Source organism: Pneumocystis jirovecii (genome assembly GCF_001477535.1).
Source record: "Pneumocystis jirovecii RU7 chromosome Unknown supercont1.3, whole genome shotgun sequence".
NCBI classification, from domain to species: Eukaryota; Fungi; Ascomycota; class Pneumocystomycetes; order Pneumocystales; family Pneumocystaceae; genus Pneumocystis; species Pneumocystis jirovecii.
Genome location: NW_017264777.1, coordinates 535,892 through 561,419, shown reverse-complemented (window position 1 = coordinate 561,419; position 25,528 = coordinate 535,892). Strand labels below are relative to the sequence as shown.

Genomic DNA, 25,528 nt, shown 5'->3' with positions numbered 1-25,528 from the left:
GGATATTTCAAAAACAAGAAACTCGAGCTAACATCTCCTAATGTCCTCGAGAAAGCTGTCAAAATCAAAGTCGTTCATCATTCCGAGATCCAAGTCGTTTGTAGCACCAAAATCATTTAAAAGAGAGGATGGCTGGACAAGTTAGCAAGGAAAAAAAAGGCCAAGAAATACATCTCCGGTGTCGATATTTGCAAAGGAAGAGGAGGGATCCATTTGTGGCTGTATTGGCTCGGAGGCGGAAGTAACAGTGTTGGAAGGCGGTAACAAAGAAGGACCCTGGGAAACAGAAGAATTCGTCTGTACAAAGCTTCCGGTGTTGTGTGAGGTGATGGGTGTGCTGGGAGTAGAAGACTCGGATATCGGTGTGACGGGGGGGCCGGGAAGGGACTTCTTGGGCTTCAAAAGTTAGAGGGGAAAGAAAAAGAGGACTTACTTTTCTAGTGTCTTTTGTCTTTTTATCTCTTACAAAATTTGGCTTATTTACTTGTGAGGGGGTAGGGGAGACACTGTTTTGTATAACGGGAGACGAGGATTGAATATGCCCTTGCGATGATTGTGTACAAGATCCAGACTGTAGCAAGTTTTGTGACTGTATTTGTTGTGGGTGTTCTGGTTGCTGCAATTGCGACGGTTGCTGCGATTGCTGCGACTGTTGCGATGATTGTGATGGCTGTGATGCCTGCGATGACTGTGATTGTGGCGGTTGTGGTGGTATTTGATTTTGAGGTGAATGCTGGTTCGAAAGCCCTTGTGAATGATTTATATTTTGCATTTGAATACTACGGTTCTGATTCTTTCGCCTTATAAGCACCAGTGTATAAATATGCCGTGAAACCTACATTAACTAAATGCTGCATTATTTGCTGTTGTTGCTGCCATATTGCATTCGATTGGTTTGTTCGCACTATTCTTGGGTTTATCAAATGATCTTGCCTATCATTCATCATCGATATTTGCAGCTGCGGATTATTTGCATAAATAGGCTGGTCAGCCATTGGGGGCCTCATAATATGTCCATTAGGCCCAATTATCATGCCGCCCGGCTGTATGTCTCCCATTGCTTTTGCCTGGTTAAAAAACATAATTTGAGGATGGGCATCGGATTGGATTTGACCGTTATATCCAGTAACATTAGGCGAAGCATTCCGGGAAGAATTAGTTTGTTGAGTGAGTTGTCCATCGGCAGGCGAACTAGATCCATTCTGATGTGTCATTTTCTGCATAACGCGTTTAGGATCATTATGAGCGTTTTCGGGGGATACTGCATTTCTGAGTCCTTGAGGGGATAAAATTTGAAAAGAAGAGTCCTGTGACTGTAATCGTTCTTGATCTTGATGTGTCATCATAAGGCGTTTTTTATTCTGCTGTTCGAGGAACATAAGCTGCATTTGATAATCTTGAAGAACATGATTGTTCGGATTCGTCGTACAATTTTGTTGCGATGATAATATATTCTCGTAAAAATCATTAGGACCTATCTCGTTTCCATCGCCTGTTATCATTGAACCGCTTTGATTCGAAACTTGTCCTTTAGCAATATTTACAACCCTTTGTTGTTGATTAGTAAGACTCTGAGTGTATTCTTGTAATTGTCTTTGTTGTATAGAAGGCACCTGAGATTGAAACGCAGCGAATTGCTATAAAATATCAAATAATCCAAATAAAAATACCCGGTATAACCTGTTGAGCAAGACTCAATGGATTAATTCCGGAATTCAATAACATTTGTTTCGCTTGTTGAGTTTGAAGAGTCGGTGGTGGTGCTGCAAGATTATTTTGAATCATTTGTGGACGTGCTTGAATCGCTCCTTTATAAAACATCAATATATAAATACATGCAAAATAGTCTATAAACCCTGAAGCGGAGCATATGATCCATCTGGAGATAATTTTTGGCGCTTCGAAGGCGAAAGAACCTGATTAGAAAGTGCAGGAGATCGAGAAGACTGAGTTTGTCCATTCAAATCAGCTTCGAGGTCACGCTAGACACATAGTAATTATATACATGTAAAAGTTTTTTAAAACAATACCTGATTCCTTTGTGATTGCGGTACAGGTGACTGTTGCTGATTTTGCAAAAATTGTTGATTCTTTAATTGTTGAATTTGAGCAACAGTTCTGTAGTAAAAAGATTAGATGTGGAAAAACAATACAAGGTGATAATACGGAGAAAATCGCCGAATATTATTATTCATTGCTTGCCGCATCAATGCTTGTCGAGTCTGTCAAAAAAACAATTAATAAACAAATGCCACAAAAAATGTAATATACTTTTTCATTTAGCGGAATAGTTCCAATAATTTGTGCATCCATGGCCTGTGCCGTTGCATCCGAAGGCCCCGAGACATTCATCATTCCGTTCGGTATATCAAATGTACGCATCAAAGCTGGATTAAAAGCCGCCCCGTTAGGCTGCTGATTAATCATAACAATATGTGGTTGCCCCATAGATGCAATCGCTCTCTGTTGTTCATGTTTCATCTTCTGCAAAAAAACTCATTAACCGCTTACTTCCTACAGATAACGACATACCTGTACATGTGCAAAATATGCCGTAGCTGCATCTGAGCCCCCCTTTCCAGACCTTGCATTAAAAATATCCCAAAAAACGGTCCACCATTCCAACAAAAATCCCCCCGGCGTATCTACTGGAATCACTGCTGGCTGAAGTAATTCGGTATATGTTCCGCTTGCTTCTGACTCAGTTCCATGTATTGATGACTCAGACTTAACAACTGATAATGAACTATGCATTCCTGTTCCAATATGTGCTGTTCCATCTATTTTTGATTCATTACTCGATACACAAAACTCTTTATCGCCTCCACTAAGACCATCCATTCCATCTAATTGCCGGAACTCTTCCTTGTTTACTGGTCGATGTTCTCCTGATAAAGGCACTTCTGCTACTTCAATAAATGCCCGTGCTGCTGCTCCCCATGCATTTTTTAACATATAATCATAGATATAGCTGTTTAATAAGATTTGTGCTCCGCGCGCCTCTCCCCATTTTTCACTCATATCTAATCACATAAACACACTATTAGCTCATAGAAGTGCCTTACCCAGTCACTACTCAACCTATATTAGCGGTATCAAGACGGATAGAGGCTCTTTTAAAGTGCAAAATTTATTAATATTTGCACGCTGCAGACGAGTGCGGTGCTTGCTCGACAGCGGTCAATTCATGAATTGGGAGACAAGTAGTGTATAAGAAGGGAAAAAAAATACAAGAAAAAGGAAAGTTAGAAAAAGAAAAAGAAGATTTTGAGGTAAAGAAGAAAGGAGGAAGAGTTATTGAGAAAGTTCACCGAGAAATATAGAACGGTCGGAAGAGGCAGACATGAGAATGGGTTCGAGTCGATGAAAATCAACAGCATTGACGCAAGCTTTATGACCAGGAAGTTTGTAAGTAAGTTTTCCGGTAGGGACATCCCATACAATGACGGTTCGATCGGCAGAACCAGCAGCAACTCGCAAACCATCGCTGCTCCAGGCAGCACGAATCAAATTTTTTTCAATACCATGAAGCGCACCTTTCAATAATTTGATTTGTCGGCTAGAAGAAACGTATGGACGAATGTCAAAAATTCTGACTGCAAAAAAGTTAAAAGATATCGAATTTTATATAAGAATTTTGCCTGTATTATCCATTGAATTTGATAAAAGCAAAGTACCATCAGGAGAAACATTTAATGAAGTAATGGTATCAGCATGACCTATCATTTTATAAAGAATAGATTTTTTTCGAAGATCCCAGACCTATGATTATATTAATTAATATAAATTTATGTTAATATTTGCCTTGATATCGTTATCGAGTCCACCTGAAAATAACTGATTTCCTTCTTCATTTAAAGCAACAGCAGTTACGGGATACGTTGTGTCAAAATAGTCTACTGCAAATTTCTGCCTTCCATCCCAAAGCTCCCGATATTAGCAAGTCTGCATCAAAAAAGATTTTTCTTACAGATACTGTTGCATCATCACTACCCGTAGCCAAAAACTCTGTGCCCCGTCGCATTGTTGCAACACAATTAACAATATCTTCATGCCCAGTATGTTTTCGTATACGTTGACCCGTTTCCGAATCCCACGTTCCTACAGTACAATCTGCGCTTGCAGAATAAATTACTCGAGAATCACGACTCCACTGTAAATCTAAAACAGCTTTCTTGTGACCTTTCAATTGCCCATAATTCGAACAATCTCCATACGTATTCCATAATACTATTGCATTAAAATAATCAACAGGAAACAACATTTAAACACCAAAACTCACAAATTAACTGATCAAAAGAACCAGATGCAATATGTTGTCCAGTTAAATCAAACTTGCTTGCAAATATTTCTCCCTATGAATAGTTATTTCTCATTTTATAGTAGAATATTTTTATCATTTACCTGATGACCTGTTAATTGCATAATTGGTGCTTTTAACCCAGATGTTCTTGGTAACATTTCAACAAGTGCATTTTGCTTATCTTGACCCTTTGGAATGATCTCTGATCCCCCTTTTATCCTTTTTACAAGCATTTTTTCTTCTTTTTCGCCATCTGAGACTTCTTTACGTTTATCCATTGCACTATTTTCTTAAAATCAATACTCAATTAAATATCAAAAGTCTCCAAAATAAACTTTATTTTAGGCAAAACTAAAAAAGAATACTAAGTATATATATAATCTAATGGATTCCTTACAATTTTTTTGTTTTTTAAAATAATATTTTATTTAGAATATTTTATTAATATGTTAGAATTATACGTTCAAGAAACTAAAAAACGGTAAGAAAAATAAAAAAAGTATTTAAATATGTCAAAAACAAAGCTAGGAGATGAATTCTGGAAAAAATCAGAGAAAGTTGTATGTATATTCTTTTTTTTAAAAAAACAAATCAATAAGCTAATAATAGTTATTAATATAGAATGCTGAGCTATTTGTTTTGACGTATGGATCAATTGTTGCACAATTATGTAAAGAATATGATGATTATGCTCAAGTAAATAAAGAACTTGATAAAATGTATTCCTTTTAATTATTCTTAATCAAATTAAAAAATTATAGGGGATATAATATTGGTGTGAGATTAATTGAAGATTTTTTAGCACGAACAAATATAGGCAGATGTAAAGATTTTTGTGAAACAGCAGAAGTAATTGCAAAAGTATTAACAACTTATTTGCAATTTAAGAAAAACTTTAAATTGTTTATTAGATTGGATTTAAACTTTTTCTTAATATCACACCAACAGTCGCAAACTTTTCTCCTGATAATAAACAATTTTCTTTAATTTTTGATGAAAATCCACTTGCGGATTTTGTAGAACTCCCAGATGATGGTAGAGCACAAGATGAGCTCTGGTATTCAAACATTTTATGTGGTGTACTTAAAGGAGCATTAGAAATGGTTTTTTATATTTTCAAAAATAAACCATATTTACTTAATTATATAGATACAACTCCAAGTTGAAGCACATTTTGTTAGTGATGTATTGCGAGGAAATGATCATACAGAAATGCGGGTTATTTTAGTATAATTTTTATATATTTTTATCACTATGTTATTCATTGTAAAATAGATTCGAGTAATTGATGAAGAGCTTCCTCCTTTAGAAGCTTAATTATACCTAAAACTATCACTTATATATAATTCTTAAAAGCCTAAATATAATAGTCTATATTTAAATCTACAATAGAGTGAATCTACTATTTTTTGGCCGATTTATTATAAATTTTCATTAAATTTGCAATATATTCTTGTGTTGTTTGTTTCTCATTATATAATTTTTCATATTCACTTTTTACATCATCTATTTCATTGAGAATGACTATATTTAATATTAATAATTTTTTTCTAATTTTTAATAAATACCAGATAATTTTTTTTGCTTTTCTATAATAGTTCTATTTTTTTTAAATGGGAATACATGTTTTATAAAAACTCACTTAATTAAATCTTCATAATTTCCTGAGTCTTTATATAACTCTATTTCTTTAATTTTACTGATATCTATTGAGTCATTGTTATCAAAACATTCGTTTGAGACATCTGTAGAAAACTCTGAATTATCTGTCATAATCCTAACTACATATTATAGATATTTAATAATAAGAATTAAGAGTATTTTATAATATTTTTTAAATTATTTTCATAGATTTTTTATCGTTAAATTTGAGCTAAAAAGTATCAAATAAGTCAAAATTAAACGAAATAAATATGATTAATTATTAAGATTAAACTTTTTTTTAAAAAGTTTAAGCTTTTTTGAAATTTTTATTTCTTATAGTAAATATTAACAACTTTTAAAAAATATACAAAATAAAGACAACCATTTTATATAAATAGTAATATAAAAATAGCCCTCTAGTTAAAAATACATTCTAAATATGTTATATCATTATTTAAAAATAACATGTATAATTATTATATAGAATAAGAAACAACACTCATTATAAATAAAGATCTGGTGAAAAATTAAATATTAGTCAAAAATATATTAAACATCCTATAGATTGACTCTAATAATATCCAACATAATATCTAACAAAAACCGATAATTTGTTCTTTTTTATTGATAACGCTAGATTTAAACAACAGCAACAATGTATGATTTTTTCAACAAATCATATGCTCCTAATAAATACCACAAATAGACTATATACTCTGTTTTCCTGAAACAAGAAAAAATGAAACAACAGTAATTCCTTATATTTATAATAAGCAAGAAAAAATGTTTTACTTTAAGTAACCCTCATGACTCTAAAAATATAAATTAAATAACTAAGAGGCATTTGAATCATCCAAGACATTAGAAGGCCTTTCTAACTTCTTTATAAGACTTTCACGAGGTACAGCGACTGGTTTAGGTTGTAAAGCATATGCAATTGAACAAAAAGTAGCAACAACAAATCCAAAAGTAAACAAGTGAAGTAATGCTTTAGATGGAGTAGTGTAGGAATGCACGTCAGGTGAAAACATACCAAGAATTTCATCTTGTTCATGTAGCTATTTTTAGTTAGAACTAATTAAAAAACAAAAAAAAAACTAACAGGTTCACCAAATTTACGTCTTTCAGTAACATCAAAATAATTAGAATCATAAGGAGTCCTAGTTTGACGATTTATGAATGGGACATTTGAAGGATAATCACCTATCATAGGATCTTCCTTTTTATAATGAATTAATGCTAGTCCTAGTTGATTGTAATGTAAACTGAAATGCCTTTGTAATGGAAAAAATCTAGATAATCGAAAAGATGTTTGTCTAAAAAGCATATTCTTTTTATAAAATGTAGGATATTTTTTAACTATTTTAAAAACTTTTATTTTTACGTTTAAATTTCAAAACGTTAATCGTTCAAAAACTTAAATGATGAAATAATTTAACAAAAGCTTATCATAAATTTATTTATTAAGTATTGAAATTGAAAAGAATAGTTTTGAAATTTTATTAAAAAATATTTAAAAACAAATTAGAAATGAAGAAATAGAAAAAAATAATAAGAAAATAAAAAAAGTGTAAAAACGAAAGATGTTATATAAATCTACATAGACAATAGCTATTGAGCAATATTTTAATTATGTCAACAACAAAGCGCCGGAGAACAAATGTCTATGAAAACAACAATAAAAAAAGATGTGCTGGTTGGTCACATACTATAGGATTTCATGAACGTATAATTATGGAATGTCAAGAAAAATTAAAAAGAATTTATAATAATCAAGATGACAGAATTCGTCAGTTATTTCATTTAGAAAATTATACAACACTTCTTGATTATGATCCTCAAGTTGCTAAACATGATAAAAGCAACGAATTTATACAGGTTATAATATTTAATTGTAAAGTATTTAATTCATTATTTCTATAGTTTTACAAACAATATGATCTTATGTCTATTGTTGAAAAAAATAAAATAGATTGTCCTGTTTTATTTACAGGGAATTCAATTAATACACACTTAAAACACACAGAACTTGTAGATAACCATTCTTCTCCTGTATCCAACATTTATTCAAAGCTTAATAAGTACAATGGCGAAGATTCAGAAAGCTTGAAAGAAGGATCATCAAGGAGTGATTTATCAATGGATTCTAAAAGTGAAATAATTTTAGATTCTATAGATATAGAGGGTTTATTTTAATGTTCTCTTGTTGATAAAACTAATAATCTCAGACCCTTGTTATCATCGACCAACTCTTAAAATTAAAATCAAAGTACCTTCTCCTATCATTACACATCCATTCCATGTTTTATTAGTAAAAAAATACGATTCTCTTGCGGATTATATGTCATCGTTTTTGATTCTTAATAACGAAGAAATTCCTATTGATAAAGCTCCTATATTGGCTAAGCTAGAAGCAGAGCTTCTTAATAAAATCGAATCAGCAAAATTAAATGGATCCTTGTCTAAATTACCATCTTTGATCATTAAAAAATCAATCGAGCCAATTCGTACATCTGATCATTTAGATCATCTTATTTCTCATGCTATTAATTTTTCTAAACTTGTTGCTAATGAAAGAAGGACTAGTATGTCTAGAGCTAAAAAAATATCTGGAATGATAATATCGTACTTTAAAAAACTTTCAGGTGCAGATGAAAAAGAAAAGAAAGAAGCTGAAAAAAGAATACGACAATTAGCTAAAAAGACATCGTTAGAAATTAAGAAAAAATGGAAATTTATAGAAAAGGTTTTCTTATATTTTATTTTTAACTTTATATTAATTTATAATAGGAAGTTCGAAGAAGAAGGAATGAAAAATTACAAGAAGAACAAAGGGAAGTAGGAAAACTTCATTTAAATAAAATTTTAGAACATTCTGCTCAACTTCTTGAAGCTCAAAAAGATGGTATTAAACAAATTCCTGATTTCAAAAAATTAAAAACAAAAAACATTGAAATAAAAAATTCCAATATAAATGGTTATAAATATAATAAAAATGGGATGGATTATAGTAGCGAAAAAGATTATTCTATTGTTTCTAATCAATTGGAAGATTATTCATATAATTCTATAAATAATGATTTTGATGAAACTCATACAGATTCAGATACAGGATCATTAGATATGGATGAAGATACAATATCTCCTACAAAAAATATTCAAGATAAAAGTGATGAAATTTCTAGCGAAAAAGATTTTAATAAAAGTCAAGAAGTAGGTGAAAGTAGTGAAACAGATGGTACTATAGATTCAGAATATGATGAGGATAGCGAATATGACAGTAGTGAAGATGATGGACCTGGTCTAGCTTTTCTTTATAGAGATGAAAAAATTCAAACAAATATTCCTTCTAGCTCAATGGATAGTGAAGAATCTTATGTTGATAATTTAGTTAATAGTGAAAACTCAGATATTGAAAAATATGATGATAATCAAGAAAAATTAAATGATCAAGTTGAAACAGAAGTAACAGATTTACATATAGAAAATAAAAACAAATTAGATAATGAAGCTATTTCTAATGATAAAACATCTCAACGTAGTATTCTTATTCCGTTTTTACTTCGTGGAACGCTTCGTGAATATCAATATTCAGGACTAGAATGGCTAGTTGGACTTTATTCAAATTCAGTTAATGGAATTTTAGCAGATGAAATGGGATTAGGGTAATTATTTTTAATTCATTCAACCTTTTAACATTTTTTTTTAGAAAAACTATTCAAACTATTGCATTATTATCTTATTTGGCTTGTGAAAAAGGTATTTGGGGTCCACATCTCATAGTAGTACCAACAAGTGTTATATTGAATTGGGAAATGGAATTTAGTAAATTTGCACCTGGATTCAAGATTTTGACATATTATGGTAATTTAAATCAGCGTAAAAATAAAAGAAAAGGATGGTATAAACCAGATACATTTCATGTATGCATTACATCATATCAGCTTGTTATTCATGATCAACAGCCTTTTCGTAGAAAAAAGTGGCATTATTTAATATTAGATGAAGCTCATAATATTAAAAATTTTCGTTCTCAAAGATGGAAAGTGTTATTAAATTTTAATACAGAAAGAAGACTCTTATTAACAGGTACTCCCTTACAAAATAATCTTATTGAGTTATGGTCTCTTTTATACTTTTTAATGCCACATGGACTGTCAGAATCAATGCCTATTGATTTTGCTAATTTAAAAGATTTCCAGGAATGGTTTTCAAAACCAATTGACAAAATGATTGAGAATAATAGTAAAGTTGTCGATAGTGATGTTCAGAATCAAGTATCCAAGCTTCATCAGCTTCTACGGCCATATCTTTTACGCCGATTAAAAGCAGACGTTGAAAAACAAATGCCTAAAAAATATGAACATATAATTTATTGTCGTTTATCTAAACGGCAACGTTATCTTTATGATGATTTTATGTCAAGAGCAAAAACAAAAGAAACTTTAGCATCAGGAAATTTTCTTAGTATTATTAATTGTTTAATGCAATTAAGAAAAGTATGCAATCATCCTGATCTATTTGAAATTCGTCCTATTGTTACATCGTTTTCTATGTCACGCTCAGTTGTTGCTGATTTTGAAATTAAAAATTTTCTTATTTTAAAGCATTTAAATAAGAATCAATTTTACAATCTAAACCTGGACTTTTTAAATCTTATTATTGTTAAAAATGAAAATAAATCACGTATAATGATGGATGAGGTACAACTGCTTTGCGCAAATAATGAAATATCAAAAGACATAGAATTTTTAGAATCTACTATTGACTATTCAATTTCAGAAAATTATAATAATTTCAAAGAATACAAAAATTATACTATTCAAAGAACAAGAATTTCAAAACTCCAAAAAATTAAGCATTATAGCTACCTTAATTATATGCGATGTCAGTCATATCCAATATATGGAATTGGTTTGATTAAGTTTTGTTCTATTTCAACTACTAAAATATCAACTATGAAAAAAAAAATTAAACCTAAAGATATTATGAATCTTTTTTGGAAGACTAATACGTTTTTATCAGATGCCATACTCGATCTTGAACGAAGGATAAATTCTATGGAAACATTATTACAAAAATATTCATGCGTTACTCCTACAGTTGTTGCTACTGATTTAAATTCATTCTTATTTTCCAAAATTCAACAATCTCAGTTAAATTTACTTCAACAAACATATACGAATATTCTTCATCCAATGCAAGTTAGACTATCTATTGCGTTTCCTGACAAAAGGCTTCTTCAATACGATTGTGGGAAATTGCAAAGACTTGTTGTCCTTCTTCGTGAACTTCAAGCAGGAAATCATAGAGCACTTATTTTTACACAAATGACACGCGTATTAGATATTTTAGAGCAATTTTTGAATATTCATGGTTATAAATATTTAAGATTAGACGGTGCTACTAAGATTGAACAGCGTCAAATTTTAACAGAAAGATTTAATAATGATCCTCGAATATTTGTTTTTATTTTAAGCACAAGAAGCGGTGGTTTAGGTATTAATTTAACAGGTGCAGATACTGTAATTTTTTATGATTCTGATTGGAACCCATCTATGGATAAACAATGTCAAGACAGGTAACCTTATTTAACTTTTATTAATATTTAACTCACTAGTGTAGATGTCATCGTATTGGGCAGACACAAGATGTACATATCTATCGTTTCGTTTCTGAATATACAATTGAAGAAAACATGTTATTAAAAGCAAATCAAAAACGAATGCTAAATAATGTTGTTATTGGAGAAGGATATTTTACCACTGACCATTTGAGCAAAATTAATTGGCGTGATCTTATTGATGCAAATATTAAGTCAGACGACACTTCACTCAGCGAAAAAAAATTAGAATCTATGTTAATGGCAGCAGAAGAAGAAAATGATGCTGCTGCTGCAAGAGTTGCAAAAAATGAAATGGATATTGATGCTATTGACTTTGCTGAACGCTCTGTAACAATTTCCGACTATAATTCTATTGAAAATAAATCAGAAATTATACAAAATCAAGATCTTATTGACACAAGCCAGAACCAACATATATTACCACATGAAAATACAACGCAGCATTATAATTATTCATTACCTGAACCACCTGAACCTAGACATATTGACGAATACATGCTAGACTTTTTGACTAATGAAGGATGCCCTGATGAATGGTAATTCATACTCATTATAAACTAATATTATGTCCTACTTGTATATAATCTTGTATTTTTTATACATTTTATCGTATTAAAAAATATTTTTACACAATATTGTTTCATGGGTATTCCTGTAAATTCACAAGCATCTGACCAGAGTGTTGAAGACACAGAAAGTATTAATAGCCATCTTAAAGATATTTTTAAACGTCTAGATGAAATTAAACAAGAGTTACAATCTCTTAGTGATGTGTTACTTCAGGTATCTTTTTCGCCAAATGACCAAATATTAATATATTAAAGCATAATGTTAATATGGAAACACCATTAATTGATGAAGATGGCTTTCCACGTTCTGATATAGACGTTGTTTCAGGTCTTTCTAGTTTGCAATATTCTTCTTTTCATTAAATATTTTTCAGTACGTATTGCAAGAGCACGTATTAACAGGCTTAAAAATGATTATCATGCATTAACAAACAATATACAAGTAGCTTTGCATACTTTACATAAACATAATCCTCAAGATACCACTCAAACTGCTATTGAAAATACTATCGAGCGACCTTTTGCACGAGTAAATTATATAATTCACCAATCACCAGCTGCTCTTGCAGGGCTTCAAGAAGGTAAGACATTTTTATTATTAATGTAAATAAATTAATATATTTTATTACAGGAGATTTGATTAAACGATTTGGTACTATTCACGCAGAGAATCATCAAGGATTATCATCATTAGTGCAACTTGTAGAAATGTCAGATAATGTTAACCACTGTTCTAATAAAGAATAATTTTTAACTTTTACCTTAGAAAGAAATACCATTGCAGATTGTACGAAAAGAAGAGTCAAAAGAAATAAATATTAACCTTACTTTAATTCCTCAAAAAAATTGGGGAGGAAGTGGAAGTTTAGGAGCGCATATTGTTCCAATATAATTTATAAATGATAATATCATGTATTTTTATGAATAAATATATATCTGTGTATAATTTATGTTAGTATATAAATGTAAAGCTAAAAACTCCAAAAATATATTAATTTTAAACCAAGTTCAAAAAAGGGTGCTCTAATGCTGCTTTAGACTGAATTCTTTCTGAAGGATTTAACATTAAACATTTTTCTAAAAAATCTAATGCAAATTTAATAACAGATTCATCTTCGCCATCAAATATTGAATAACTATCATTAATCGAAAATATTTTTATCAACTGCCACCATGAAATTCTTGAGTCAGATATTGAAGGAATATTATCATGAAAAGAGCAATCTATAACATTTTAATATTAAATATTACTATTTGATTAATATATATAGCATACTATGTAATTGTGCACATTTCTTCATTTCTATTCGTCCAAAGATATGTGTTAGTTCAACAAGAGCATTAATATCATTATCGCTCTGAAAAAGAGGAAATCTCTTAATAAAAAAAACCAAAAGAATAATTCCAGCAGACCAAACATCAATTGCTTATCAGTCATAAATATTTAAATCATAAAACGATATAACAAAATATTACCACAACGCTGACTTTTGCAGCGAAAAAGAACCTCTGGTGCTCTAAATCCTCTTGTTCCTCCTCTTTCACCCTTTTTAGATGGTCTAATACTTATTAAAAATATCCAATTACAATTATATACCTTAAATCTTTTTTAATATATGCATTATTTGGTTCCAATAACATAAAAGACTCCATACTTCCTTTATTAAAAAAACTAGAATTTTCTAAACACTTTTTACTACAGGTACATGACATATCAAATTCTTTTTCCCACTAAAATATCTAAATCATTCAATTAATAAAAGGAAACCATATATTACTTGTGCTAGTCCAAAATCGACAAGTGATCCTTTTCTAGAAAACGGATTCCAACAAAAATTAGCTGGTTTAATGTCTCGATGAATAATTGATAGTTCATGAATAGAATTTAATGCACGAAATAATTCCTTAATGTAAATAGAAACATCTTTAAGTGTATAACCGAGATAAAACTCTTTAAAATCCGCATGCATAATGTACGGCAAAATAATCAGAACCTGGTCTATAAAAAGATTGAAAAACTTCGCTAATATGTAAAATTTGTACCTTGATGTCTAAAAGCTGTAATAACACATGTTACCGATGGTTTACCTCTATTTCAAATTAATACTATAGATATTTTAAATCATTTATACTTCAACTGCTCAAGAATTTTAAGCTCTTTAATAATTCTATGCATTGATTGAGTAACATATATTCGCTTAATAGCCACATAACGAGTTTGTTGAACCGATAATCTAGTACAATAACGTAATGCACCTAGTTTATTTTCCCATGAAGAATTATCATATTCATGATATCTGAGATCAATTGCTTTAAAAACACAGCTAAATGTGCCTATTTTGTTATTAAGTAATGCTTTTTTAAAGAAAAAATTTACCATAACCAATCAACTTGAGAACATGATATTGTTCTTCAAGATTAGGAACAGCTAATAAAAGAGCTTCTATTTCACGTAAAGATTCCTTATCAATGCCATTTAAACGTTTTGATTTAGTTTGTTCCTTAACCAATGTTCCATGAATCATTGATTTCTTCGTTGTGGAGCTTAATTTTAGCGAGTCGATAAAAAATAAAGTATGATAAGAAAGCAAGCATAAAACAATTTTAAATTATGTATAAATAAAGTATTAAAGATATAAGTTATAAGTTATATAGTTAATCAATGCATTTAGTTATTGGATTTTTTAATTAAGAATTAATTGGAAATCATATCTTGAACTTGTATTTCTTTGAGAAATTCTGTGCGTTTTGTTTTAGAATCTTTTTTTGATTTACTTGGACTTTTTGTAATTGCTGAATCACGAGGAGCAAAAGTTTTACGTGGAGACCTCCGTAGAGAAGAAACATTCTCTTTATTAGTTTCTGGCTCCGTATCTAATAATGTATCTTTTTGAGGATGAATGAATGATGGATAAAGATTATAAGATGAGCTAGAATCAACTTGAATTATTGGTAACGAAGACTCTTGAAATGATTCAGGAAATCCTTGTGTATTTAGCGGCATAGTAAATTGAGACTTGTTAAGATCAAATGATGTAGATAAGGTATTTAGCTGAACAACTTCTTCAATTCGGTCATCTAAAGTATTTGTCATCTGAATATTTGTATCAGAAAGAGAACTATGTGGAGAATTGTCGTTGGAAAGCGGAAGAGGGATATCATTTGGTTGAAAGCCCACATAAGAATTGGCTGAAAAGCAAGAAAGCATATAACTGTTGACAGGACGAAACGAAGGATATGAAATACCTGATGCCTCTAATAGTTCTAAACGAAATTAAAAAATATTCGAGATTTTAATGTGGGTACCAGGTTCTGCATATTGAAACATAAAACAAACAATATTACGAACACGTTTAAACAACGGACGCATGTTTTCACGAGTCTGCAGCCATCCTTCAGACAAAATTAATTTTATAGAAGAAAAGTCAGGCGGTACAGCATAGCTTGTAAGACTTGAAATATTTTCTAGTTTATGATTTGGAAAATAAAATCTTTGAGATGTATTGTTATGATCTAAGAAAGATAAATAATAAAAAATAACACAATCTTTATATACCATTATAACTGTCAATGACAACAGGCCACTTTGAATGCGGCAACATCAACTGATATGTAATAGGTATTCCATCAACATAGACACGAGCTTCAAACATAGGTATATATGCTACATTTTCCTCAGGCTTTGGTGGCATTGACGCCATTGCTCTAGATATATGTGGAAGCGTCCATGAATGCAAAGATATTTTGATTGGATCAGTTGGTGGAAGAGAAGAAATATACGTTGTCACTGTTGGAAGTGTTAAAGTCGTATAAGTGTCAAATATATTAATATTTGGTTCAATCATTGACGTATTACCACTTCCATGAGAATTTAAAGTTTTTTTCTGGTGATTTAAAGCAGTTATATGGTCAGGATCATGTGTTAAACAAAAAGATGTTCGAAATTCTGGCATTGGAACACCTCGGTTCAAAGGAAAAATCAAACAATCAAAGTCCGCATAACGCATTACTGATCATTAAAAGAAAAAAAGAGTTTTTAAACGTATTTCTTGTAAATATTGATTCAATTTTACAGTATTTTGTAATATAATTTTTCTAAATGTCGTAATTTTGGTTTGAAAACGCGCTTATCGACAAACAAAAAAATTAGAATATTAAGACAAATAAAAAATAGGTAAAAAAGAAATAAAGTAGTTTTAATAGATATAAATAAAATATATAAATACGTATACACAAATAAAATGTATGAATATGTATACATAAAGTCATATATACATATTTTAGGAAAATCGTATATAAATCTTTCAAAGAAATCAAAATACAAGTTCTAAGATAATATAAAAACAAAAGAATTTGAACTAAATATCCAAGAATAATAACAAATATCGAAGTCATATTTATTTTCCTTATCCTTAATCAAAACAAGAGCAAAGAAAACCATATAGTAAACAAAAACCAGACGTCTATTGTTTGTGAATAAATCATAAACAAAACTACTGAGCATAGACGCCATGGAAGCTACTTCGGTCAGCTTCCAGTCTATCGAGTCGTGCATTTCGTGTTGCTGAATATAATTCATTTAATAAAGCTACTGGGATAGGATCCATGGGATTTCGTGATCCAGACAACTGCCCCGGTTGTGCGGGTAAAGGCTGACCTGATTGTTGTGGTGGATGCATATGTGCAGCGTTAGGATTAAGAGGTGCAAAACTAGAATAAGCATGTTGAGGTGGAAGTCCCATAGATGCATAAGGGACGGGTGGAGGTGGTGCAGGCCTATTTAAACAAAATAAGAACATGTATATAAAAAGAAAACATACCTGTACGGAGTACCTATAGGGCCAGAATTATTTTGACTTCTTCCCCATGAAAGCCGAACTCTAGAATTTCCAATTGGATATCCTTGCATTTGACTAATAGCCATTTCTGCTGCATGCCGTTGAACAAATTGCACAAAACCGCAACCTTTACCAGGAGGGATTTTTACATACGTAATTTCACCAAAACCTTGAAAAAAACTTCGTAATTCATCTTCTGTAACAAAACTTGAAAGACCGCCAACAAAAACAGTAGTATTATTAGGATCAGTAAACTGATTCATAGGTTGGGGTGCTCCATAATACCCTAAAGGAGACATACCCATATGCATCATATTAATATGACTCATTCCTGGCTTATTTTTAGGTGTTGCTGTAGAAATCCGTATAGGACGGCTCCCACAATATACACCCTGCATTTCAGTAAGAGCTCGCCGTTGATCCACTTCATCTGAAAATCGAACAAAACCATAACCTAAACAAAGTTAATTTTAAATACATATAAAACCCTGTTTCTGACCTCTTGACATTCCGGACACAAGATCTGTCATAATTTTTGCCGATTTACACGAAGGATAACGACTTTGAAAAAGAGAAACAAGCAAATATTCATTAACTTCAGGACCTAAATCACCAACAAAAATTGAAAACTCAGGCTCTCGATCATCTCTGAAATATATAAATATTTTAAGAGCAAAATCAACAACTTCATACTTCCTATCTGTAAGGCCACCACCTGATGCCCAATTAAGCTTAAATAACCGGGTTGTTCCCGGAATAATAGTTCCATTTAAAGAAAGAGCTTTTGAAGCAGCTGCAGTGCTTGAAAAATCAACAAAACAATAACCAGCATTCGAACTAACACGATTAAACATGTACAAAATAAAAACGATGCATACCCAGAAAACTTATCACGGATCATTTTTACATTAACTTGCTCTCCAAGATTAAACCATACTTGACGAATAAATGCCTCGTCTACCCAAGGCTCAAGCTCACCCATCCTATACCCATTAATATCTAAAATTCAAAATAGAGCGTAAAAGAACATACCAAAGTGCTGTCTTATTTTCCCCTTGCAATGGAGACTGTGAGGAAGGAATTTGATTGTTATTAACATTCTGTACAGTTGTATTTGTTGTCTGGAAGGTAGGTGATGATGCATTTGCAGATGGAGCTACGATCTGGTTATTTTGATTTTGTGCTGCTGATACAGAGGCAGCAGATGCACTCCCTTTGCCATAATCGTAATTAAAAGACATTATTTACTCTAACAATGCTCTAAATCCTCTTAATCTCTTCTTAAAAATTTGTTTTTATATAAATAATTGAATCTTACTTAAATTTATTGCGATTTGACCCAAAATTCAGACAATTTTTCCCAAAAAAAAAACGTAAAAAGAAAACACAGTTCAGAAAACACTTAAATACTTAAAAACCACAACAGACTTCCTTATTTAATATCTTTTTTATTTCTAAAGCAATAAATCGCGTCGTTGAACGTTCCCGTCGATGAAAAATTTTATAGGCAAATCTTGTGTCGAAAAACTCGCGTGTACGATCGAGTCCAACATCTATAAAAACTATGATTTAAAGGTATTTGTATTTAACTTAGATAATATTTATTAAGAAAGTATATAAATAAATGAGTATGTTTTTCGATAGTTAAAATGTACAAAATTAATATTGTGTGTTGTATCTTATATAAAATAATAAAAACAAACCTTACAAAAAACGCAAATGTTTCTTTTCATATGATTTTTCCTAATAATGTATGAATATGCGGCAAAAGATATAAATGCTGTTTAATTAATAAAATAGATATTTATAGTAAAAATATTTTATATGTTATATAGTATAAAATACCATGATTGTTTTAGTTTATATATCAATATTAAATTTGAAATTGAAGAAAAAATTGATTAATTATTAATTATTTTGAAGACCAAATAGAAAAGATAGTTCTTGTTTATTTAATCTACTAATTTGCATGCTTGCATTTTCTTCCAATGCATTTTCTATCTATTTTTTATAATTAAAGTGATAGAAATAGAAAAGAAGAAACATACTAAATCTCGTTTCCGTTTTTGAAGATCCAAAACTCTTTGTTCTACTGTTCCTTCGACTATTAATTTATATACTTGAACGGGTCTTGTTTGTCCTATTCTATGGATTCTATTGATAGCTTGCTCCTCTACAAATGGATTCCAAAATGGATCAAGCAAGATGCATCTATAATATATTAATACTATTAGAAATAAATGGATTATCTATATTTACTGTGATGCTGATGTTAAATTCAACCCTGCATTTCCTGCTTTAAGAGATATTAACATGACTGTTTGTGTTGGATCTTGATCAAATTTAAGAAGCGATTCATCTCTGTGAGTTGCACTCATACGTCCATCATAGCGCAGTACTTTATATCCTTTTAAAAAAAGAGGAATTTCTAATAAATCTAAAAATTCCACAAACTGAGAAAAAACAATTGTTTTTTCTAAATTATTTTCATGTTTTATTTTATCTAATATTTCAATACATTTGTTAATTTTTGCAGATGATTCAAAGTTTTTATTTTTTAATTTTTCTTGAAATTTATTTCTTGTTTGTTTAGTAACTTTATGATCAAATATTTTCTTCCATGCTAATTTTGTATCCAAGTTATTAATAGCACTTCTATTATCACAGAGAACGGCTTTTTGTTTACCTTTATCTTTTATAACTGTAAGATCTTCATCTGTTTCTTCATCGGAAATTTCTTTCTGTTCTTGAGTAAAACTAGATTCATAATTCCAACTATAAACTTTTCGAAATACAGAAAAATCGACAATTTTCTTTAAATTAAATAAACATCTACATTCTGGACACCGTGCATCTGATGTAATGTCCCCATTCATAATAGCCATTTTTTGATTTTGCTCTATTACTTTGAAAATACAATCCCTACAATAATAATGCCCACATGGTACAATAAAATTTGGCGATAAAATAATTTCATAACATACGTGACATTCAAAATCCTTAAGTCTCCGAATATTTTCAACTTGCTGTGGAAATATTTTAAGAGCAAGACTTTTTTGATTTGAGAAATCAGTCTCTGACATTTCAATAGATTCTTCTATTCTAACTAACCAACGATGATCACATGCTTGACGAAGACGTAATAGAAGAACAAGTAAATTTGTATAATGAGAACCAATAACATTTTCATTTACGTATTGACTCATTTGTAATTGTGAATGCTCTTCAAGCTTTTTATAAAATACTAATTCTTCATTACTGAATACAACATGAACTAATTCCATGTTTTTAGGAAGTAATTTTAAAAGAGGTTTACCATTGATTGTTGAAAATTTTGTTCTTCTTAAAAGGGTAGCTTTTAATAATACTTGCAGTTTTCTCATGCATTCTTTAATGCTTGAAGATGATGAATATCTATTAAAATGTCTAGAAAAATGATCTGAAAATGTAGACCAATCATCATATGGTCTAATGCGTAAAAAACGCATTAAAGAATAAAGCTCGTCTATCGAATTCTTATAGATGTTTAGAACCAAAACTAAATGTTTGAAAATTATACCTGCATTGGCGTTCCACTCAAACACCAACGATAAGTAGCTTCAAGTTTACAACAACTTAAAGCTGACAAAGTGTGTCTATTTTTAATTACCTGTGCTTCATCTAGAATTATCCGGTGCCATTGATGATCTAACAAAGTAAATGGTGACTTATAAAACATATATTTTGGATTCTCTGTAGCGTTTTTTTCATATTTTACAGAATTTTTATAATCATGTGCAATTGTTCCATATGTAGTAAGGACAATATCATATTTATTTATTTCAGAGGATTTGATTGCACGTTTAGAATTGCCATGGTGAATATAAAACTTAAGTGGTGGTTTAGTTTTAGTTTGAATCTCTCTAGCCCATTGTTGAAGAAGAGATACAGGAGTACATATAAGTGTTGTTCCTATACCATCTCCATTTTCTTTCTGAGAAACGATTAATGCTAATGCTTGTATGGTTTTCCCAAGACCCTATAATAATTTAAAATAATGTTTAAAAACAATATTTTGAAAATAATAAATATACCATATCATCTGCTAAAATACCGCCTTTGTTACTTCCTTCTTCTCTTTCTTTCATCCAAGTTAAGCCAATTTTTTGATGTTCCATAAGTGTAGGCAATAATCTTTTTAGTGTCCCCTCTTTGACTTTAAGTTCATCCACTGGTTGTATATTATCAAGTAAAGCCATAATTTCACGACTTGTATCAAATACTTGTGGATATGGTGATGAATTATACAATTTCTGAGGTACAGAATCCTGGTATTCAATAATCGAATAATAAGGATTATAAGAAAATGAATGATCCAGTGAATCTACAGAAAGATCTATTGGATTGCTTGACGTACCAAAATTATCTGGTTTCTTCCAAGGTAAAGGTCGATCTGGATATTTTGCCGGAAGATTAGTTATAGTTTGATCGTCTATAAGAATCACATTCTTATACGGATTTTGATAATATTTTATATTATTTTGTATAGGGATATTTTTAATATTTGAATAAACATTCGAAATCTGATTATTTCCTACATTATATTGCAAGGGTGGTATTTGAATGTAATTATTTGCATCATAGGTTTCTACTGAATACGGATTCGGATTATATACAGTATTTACCACGGGTATCGATTCCTTTTGATAATTTCTAGACAGTATTTGAGAGTCTGGTCCATTACCTCTATATACATTATCAAAAAAAAAGCATTAATAATTAAACTTTACGTTTTTATTTGTTCTTGTTTTTTTTCTTGTTGATTAACCTCTTGAACATAGTCTCTATCTTTAAATGCCTTGTTTGCATATTGAGCCATTTCAAGATTCCTTGAAATACTTAGACAATAGCATTTCATCAAGAAAAATAAATTACGCTTGTTCTTGTGTGAGGATAATTAAACTATCATCTGAGTCACTTATTTGAGATAATTTTTCAAACTCGTCATCAGATATTTCAAGTAATTCATTGTAAATATTATTATTAAATCCACTCTTTTCATTTTGAGCTTCTATTGTATTCCTATCACTATGTAAACTATCTAATTCAATATTTTGATGAATTTTTTGGTGTTCTAATAATTGATCTGAAAAATAATCTTTTTGTTCCATTTGTTTTTAGAAATAACATCTAAATAAGGTTTTTTTTAGTCAAAACAATTCATTTAATTGCATTTTTTCTTTTAAAAATTTTTATTTTTCCTTTTTTTTTCATTTTATTTTTAAGTTTAAACTCACAAAATTCCAGATAACAATATCAAAAATAAATAAATAAATAAAATTCAAAAGTGCAATAAAACGAAAATAAAATATTGATTAACTTAAAATCTCCGCTTTTTATTTTTAGTGATTTATTAACTATATTTCATAATATTATAATTTATAAAAAAAAAGTAAATTTTGTTTAAAATATATATAAAACATGAAAACAGAAAAAAAAGGTTTAATGAACACAATTATTTATAATTATATATATATATTTATAAAAGATATAAAATGACTTTCTTAAGCTACTATCGAATTTATTCTTTATAATCTTCAAATTAATAAATAAAAGAAAATAAAAATACAAATATTGCAAAGAATTTATCATATTTATAGAATGGTATTTTCCAGTTTTTAATGGATATAGTCATTTTAAAGATTTTTTACAAATAAAAAATTTATATGAATAAAGAATTAAGTGATGACGTATTTATCTTTTAAAAGAATAAAAATCATTATTTTCAACCACGCAACTATTGCAGGATTTAGATTTTTATGTCTTCATACTCAATTAATTCATACATGTCATTATGTAAAAGATCAAAAAGAAAAACAATGGAATTATAAATCAGTGAAAAAAACACATAAGCGTTTTTTACCAAAGAATGTAAGAAATTTCATAATATTATCTATAAATACTTAGCATATATTTTTCCAGCCTTTGGTATTATGTCATGGATTAATGGGGTTTGACAAAATAGGTGCTGAGTTATTAAAAAAGAAGAAATATAAAGGTAACTATTTTTAATAGAAATTGGGAAATACAAGTATTTCAAATCATTTCCTTTTATCGTTTTATATTATTGGAGGGGAATAAAAGAAGTTTTAGAAGCAAATGGTGTAGAGGTTATATATGATATCTATATTTCATAATATTTAAAAAATTGAAATAAAACAGGTATTTATAACATCAGTTCCAATGCTAGGAACAGTAGAAGAAAGATCATATCTTCTCCATAAACAAATTGAGGACAAGTATAAAGGATATAAAGTAAACTTGATAGCACATAGTATGGTGTGTAAAATACCTAGACATTGTAATTTATTAAATTATTTAAAGGGTGGTTTAGATTGTCGATATCTGATATCTAAAATAAACCCTAAAAAATATCAAGTTGGGTCCTTAACTACAATTGCAACCCCTCACAGAGGTACAGAAATTTGATTTGGATTTTTTTATGATAAAATAAGGAACATATTTTGCAAATTATTGCCTTAAATTAATTAATGGTATGTATATTTATTCATGTTTAGGATTATATATATATTAAAAGCACTTAATATTTCAAAAACGTGCAACTTATTTTCCTTAATGGGGCTACAAACTCAAGTAATAGAAGAATTAACGACAACATATATGGAGAATGTTTTTAATAAAAATGTAATTGATGATCCTAATGTTTTATATTTTAGTTATGGTGCTTCTTTTGTACCTTCATTTTTTAATATATTTCGGTTAAGTTGGAGTTAAGAAAATATAAGTTCAGTTTTCTTGTCTTATGTATTTAGATAAAATAAACAACGCAGAAGGTATGAATGATGGACTTGTTAGTGTAAAAAGCTCGATTTGGGGGAACTATAAGGGTTTTTGCATTTGGATAATATAGTTCTTTAATTGATAATATAGGAACACTTGAAAATGTCAATCATGTATGTATTCTGGTTATATATATATGTTTATTTCTTAGTTACGCGTGATATTAGCTTGATCTTATTAATTGGGTATTATATACATTTATTTTTTCAAACTGACTATATATAAGATATCTCCATATAAATATATATTAAAGAAATTTTACAAGAAGGACTCGACATTTAATGCACTTTCATTTTACCTAGTAAGTTTCATATAAAAGAAAGAATTTACCTTTTATCAATTAGTCTATTGCGGAGATGATTGCGATGAAAGATTTATAAATCTTATAAAGATTTTATAAAATATGTAATTTTATTGTTAAATTACAAAATATTTTGATTTAATTTTAGGTTATAAGAATCTTGAAAATGTTTCAAAGTTCTACAAATTATAAAAATTTAACCAGATAACATAATTATTAAGAATATATAAATATCTTATTGTTACGAAATATTCCTATATCTTATTATGTATAATAACATATTGAACTAATAAAATAGTATATAAAACTATTTATTGGGATAAATACAAAAATAAAAATTATGTTTTTAAGAAAAATATTAAATATATATATTCTTTAATCATGAAAAAATGACAACTCAAAATCATTTACGTTAAAAAGAGATATAATCAGTAAGATTATAAGATATTTACATACATAATTAAACTCTTACAATTTCCCGTTTCATCAACATACATGTCTACATAATACTTAAAATATCACAACTAGATACATAGCATTGCATAAACTCTTCTCATCAATACCAGTGCTAAGGAATTTCTTTCCGCACCAAATACATGTCTTCAAAGTAATGAAGTATTGGGGTTATTAGTTTTTTCTCGGTAATATAGTGCAAGATAATCTCTTTCTATGAAAGAAACTATTCCATTGTTAAAAATAGCTTTCTGAGTCTTTGTGCATAATGACACTAGATTCTCTCATAGATTCCAAAATATTCCAATTATCCATTTACACAAAGACTAATCCATATTTCTTTATTAAACGCAGTATGTAAGAATGCAGCAAAAATATAAAAAAAGTACAAAAAAATATATTAAAACACATCAAAAACATTTGTAACATCTTTATATTTATTATACAGTTAATCCTTTTTCAAATATTCATACATCTTTATACTATTGAACATTTAACTTTTGTTTCGATCAATATCAAAATTTAGCGGTTACTAAATTAACTAGTAATTAAGTAAAAGCCTTCATAATTAAAGCCCTTCTACGCTCGATTACGTTATCTTTTCCCATATCGAGCATTTCTCCTTAGCTTAGCCTAATTATTAGCCTAGCTAGCTGACCTAACTTATGCACTAAGGTCACCCTAGGCAATATGCCTTAAAAGTTTTTTCCCTTAATTATTTTAAAGTTATATCCTTGATTAGACATTTAGCCCCTAAAATTAGTCTAATTGAAACTAATTTTTATTAAAATATTCTATATAAAACTAAAAATTTCTATATAAATATAAATCTCTGTATACAAGTCTGTGTTGAAAACATGTTTTTTGCTAATTACAAAAATTATGAAAAGTTGTTTAATAAGTAAGAAAAAAGATCCAAATAGATCGAATGATAGAAAATAATTGCTACATTTC

At 29.5% G+C, this 25,528-nt stretch overlaps 12 protein-coding genes across 12 annotated transcripts; 4 read left to right on the top strand and 8 right to left on the bottom strand.

Moving 5' to 3' along the window:
- Positions 1–21: 21 nt before the first annotated feature.
- T551_00883 (uncharacterized protein) lies at positions 22–3,127 on the bottom strand. Its single transcript, XM_018373147.1, has 11 exons — positions 3,066–3,127; positions 2,533–3,023; positions 2,272–2,484; positions 2,167–2,222; positions 2,055–2,118; positions 1,856–1,982; positions 1,681–1,808; positions 840–1,637; positions 434–793; positions 172–396; positions 22–132 (listed from the first exon to the last, which is right to left on the bottom strand). Exons 2-11 carry the CDS (start codon positions 3,019–3,021, stop codon positions 28–30), a joined length of 2,565 nt encoding a protein of 854 aa, XP_018230893.1. The 5' UTR covers positions 3,022–3,023; positions 3,066–3,127; the 3' UTR covers positions 22–27.
- Positions 3,128–3,294: 167 nt separating this feature from the next.
- On the bottom strand, positions 3,295–4,581 carry T551_00882 (uncharacterized protein; the record flags this gene model as incomplete). The annotated part of the gene is made up of 6 exons (XM_018373146.1): positions 3,295–3,596; positions 3,678–3,762; positions 3,805–3,927; positions 3,971–4,230; positions 4,283–4,355; positions 4,405–4,581. 6 exons carry the CDS (start codon positions 4,579–4,581, stop codon positions 3,295–3,297), a joined length of 1,020 nt encoding a protein of 339 aa, XP_018230892.1.
- A 231-nt stretch (positions 4,582–4,812) lies between these two features.
- On the top strand, positions 4,813–5,620 carry T551_00881 (TRAPP complex core subunit BET3; the record flags this gene model as incomplete). The annotated part of the gene is made up of 6 exons (XM_018373145.1): positions 4,813–4,863; positions 4,925–5,022; positions 5,065–5,164; positions 5,215–5,406; positions 5,453–5,530; positions 5,579–5,620. 6 exons carry the CDS (start codon positions 4,813–4,815, stop codon positions 5,618–5,620), a joined length of 561 nt encoding a protein of 186 aa, XP_018230891.1.
- Positions 5,621–5,705: 85 nt separating this feature from the next.
- T551_00880 (uncharacterized protein) lies at positions 5,706–6,076 on the bottom strand (the record flags this gene model as incomplete). Its single annotated transcript, XM_018373144.1, has 3 exons — positions 5,706–5,827; positions 5,872–5,903; positions 5,946–6,076. The coding sequence occupies 3 exons, from the start codon at positions 6,074–6,076 to the stop codon at positions 5,706–5,708; spliced, it is 285 nt and encodes a 94-aa protein (XP_018230890.1).
- A 704-nt stretch (positions 6,077–6,780) lies between these two features.
- T551_00879 (uncharacterized protein) lies at positions 6,781–7,274 on the bottom strand (the record flags this gene model as incomplete). The annotated part of the gene is made up of 2 exons (XM_018373143.1): positions 6,781–7,005; positions 7,050–7,274. The coding sequence occupies 2 exons, from the start codon at positions 7,272–7,274 to the stop codon at positions 6,781–6,783; spliced, it is 450 nt and encodes a 149-aa protein (XP_018230889.1).
- A 305-nt stretch (positions 7,275–7,579) lies between these two features.
- On the top strand, positions 7,580–12,113 carry T551_00878 (chromatin-remodeling protein SWR1; the record flags this gene model as incomplete). The annotated part of the gene is made up of 6 exons (XM_018373142.1): positions 7,580–7,825; positions 7,871–8,132; positions 8,176–8,693; positions 8,738–9,612; positions 9,657–11,528; positions 11,573–12,113. 6 exons carry the CDS (start codon positions 7,580–7,582, stop codon positions 12,111–12,113), a joined length of 4,314 nt encoding a protein of 1,437 aa, XP_018230888.1.
- Positions 12,114–12,215: 102 nt separating this feature from the next.
- On the top strand, positions 12,216–13,034 carry T551_00877 (uncharacterized protein; the record flags this gene model as incomplete). Its single annotated transcript, XM_018373141.1, has 5 exons — positions 12,216–12,356; positions 12,398–12,470; positions 12,517–12,723; positions 12,774–12,862; positions 12,909–13,034. 5 exons carry the CDS (start codon positions 12,216–12,218, stop codon positions 13,032–13,034), a joined length of 636 nt encoding a protein of 211 aa, XP_018230887.1.
- A 105-nt stretch (positions 13,035–13,139) lies between these two features.
- T551_00876 (uncharacterized protein) lies at positions 13,140–14,667 on the bottom strand (the record flags this gene model as incomplete). The annotated part of the gene is made up of 8 exons (XM_018373140.1): positions 13,140–13,366; positions 13,419–13,568; positions 13,619–13,701; positions 13,740–13,873; positions 13,921–14,141; positions 14,186–14,232; positions 14,275–14,476; positions 14,520–14,667. 8 exons carry the CDS (start codon positions 14,665–14,667, stop codon positions 13,140–13,142), a joined length of 1,212 nt encoding a protein of 403 aa, XP_018230886.1.
- A 170-nt stretch (positions 14,668–14,837) lies between these two features.
- Positions 14,838–16,149, bottom strand: T551_00875 (uncharacterized protein; the record flags this gene model as incomplete). The annotated part of the gene is made up of 3 exons (XM_018373139.1): positions 14,838–15,406; positions 15,449–15,655; positions 15,699–16,149. The coding sequence occupies 3 exons, from the start codon at positions 16,147–16,149 to the stop codon at positions 14,838–14,840; spliced, it is 1,227 nt and encodes a 408-aa protein (XP_018230885.1).
- A 486-nt stretch (positions 16,150–16,635) lies between these two features.
- Positions 16,636–18,221, bottom strand: T551_00874 (uncharacterized protein; the record flags this gene model as incomplete). Its single annotated transcript, XM_018373138.1, has 6 exons — positions 16,636–16,918; positions 16,963–17,434; positions 17,480–17,628; positions 17,674–17,817; positions 17,859–17,963; positions 18,013–18,221. The coding sequence occupies 6 exons, from the start codon at positions 18,219–18,221 to the stop codon at positions 16,636–16,638; spliced, it is 1,362 nt and encodes a 453-aa protein (XP_018230884.1).
- Positions 18,222–18,837: 616 nt separating this feature from the next.
- On the bottom strand, positions 18,838–22,191 carry T551_00873 (uncharacterized protein). Its single transcript, XM_018373137.1, has 7 exons — positions 21,895–22,191; positions 21,750–21,848; positions 21,054–21,705; positions 20,540–20,998; positions 19,240–20,495; positions 19,029–19,191; positions 18,838–18,981 (listed from the first exon to the last, which is right to left on the bottom strand). The coding sequence occupies exons 1-7, from the start codon at positions 22,128–22,130 to the stop codon at positions 18,889–18,891; spliced, it is 2,958 nt and encodes a 985-aa protein (XP_018230883.1). The 5' UTR covers positions 22,131–22,191; the 3' UTR covers positions 18,838–18,888.
- Positions 22,192–22,704: 513 nt separating this feature from the next.
- Positions 22,705–23,992, top strand: T551_00872 (uncharacterized protein; the record flags this gene model as incomplete). The annotated part of the gene is made up of 10 exons (XM_018373136.1): positions 22,705–22,890; positions 22,942–22,984; positions 23,035–23,129; positions 23,182–23,298; positions 23,344–23,434; positions 23,475–23,513; positions 23,558–23,749; positions 23,793–23,867; positions 23,911–23,933; positions 23,972–23,992. The coding sequence occupies 10 exons, from the start codon at positions 22,705–22,707 to the stop codon at positions 23,990–23,992; spliced, it is 882 nt and encodes a 293-aa protein (XP_018230882.1).
- Positions 23,993–25,528: the final 1,536 nt, after the last annotated feature.

Bases quoted from the DNA above. Each gene is read 5' to 3' on its own strand.
- T551_00883 (XM_018373147.1), bottom strand. From the start codon at position 3,021: ATGAGTGAAAAATGGGGAGAGGCGCGCGGAGCACAAATCTTATTAAAC. The intron at 794-839 runs GTAGGTTTCACG...ATAAGGCGAAAG, and splicing joins TAATGCAGCATTTAGTTAAT to AATCAGAACCGTAGTATTCA. The intron at 397-433 runs GTAAGTCCTCTT...TAACTTTTGAAG, and splicing joins AGACAAAAGACACTAGAAAA to CCCAAGAAGTCCCTTCCCGG.
- T551_00873 (XM_018373137.1), bottom strand. From the start codon at position 22,130: ATGGAACAAAAAGATTATTTTTCAGATCAATTATTAGAACACCAAAAA. The intron at 19,192-19,239 runs GTAAATATAGAT...AATATATTATAG, and splicing joins AATTTAACATCAGCATCACA to ATGCATCTTGCTTGATCCAT. The intron at 18,982-19,028 runs GTATGTTTCTTC...TATAAAAAATAG, and splicing joins AAAAACGGAAACGAGATTTA to ATAGAAAATGCATTGGAAGA.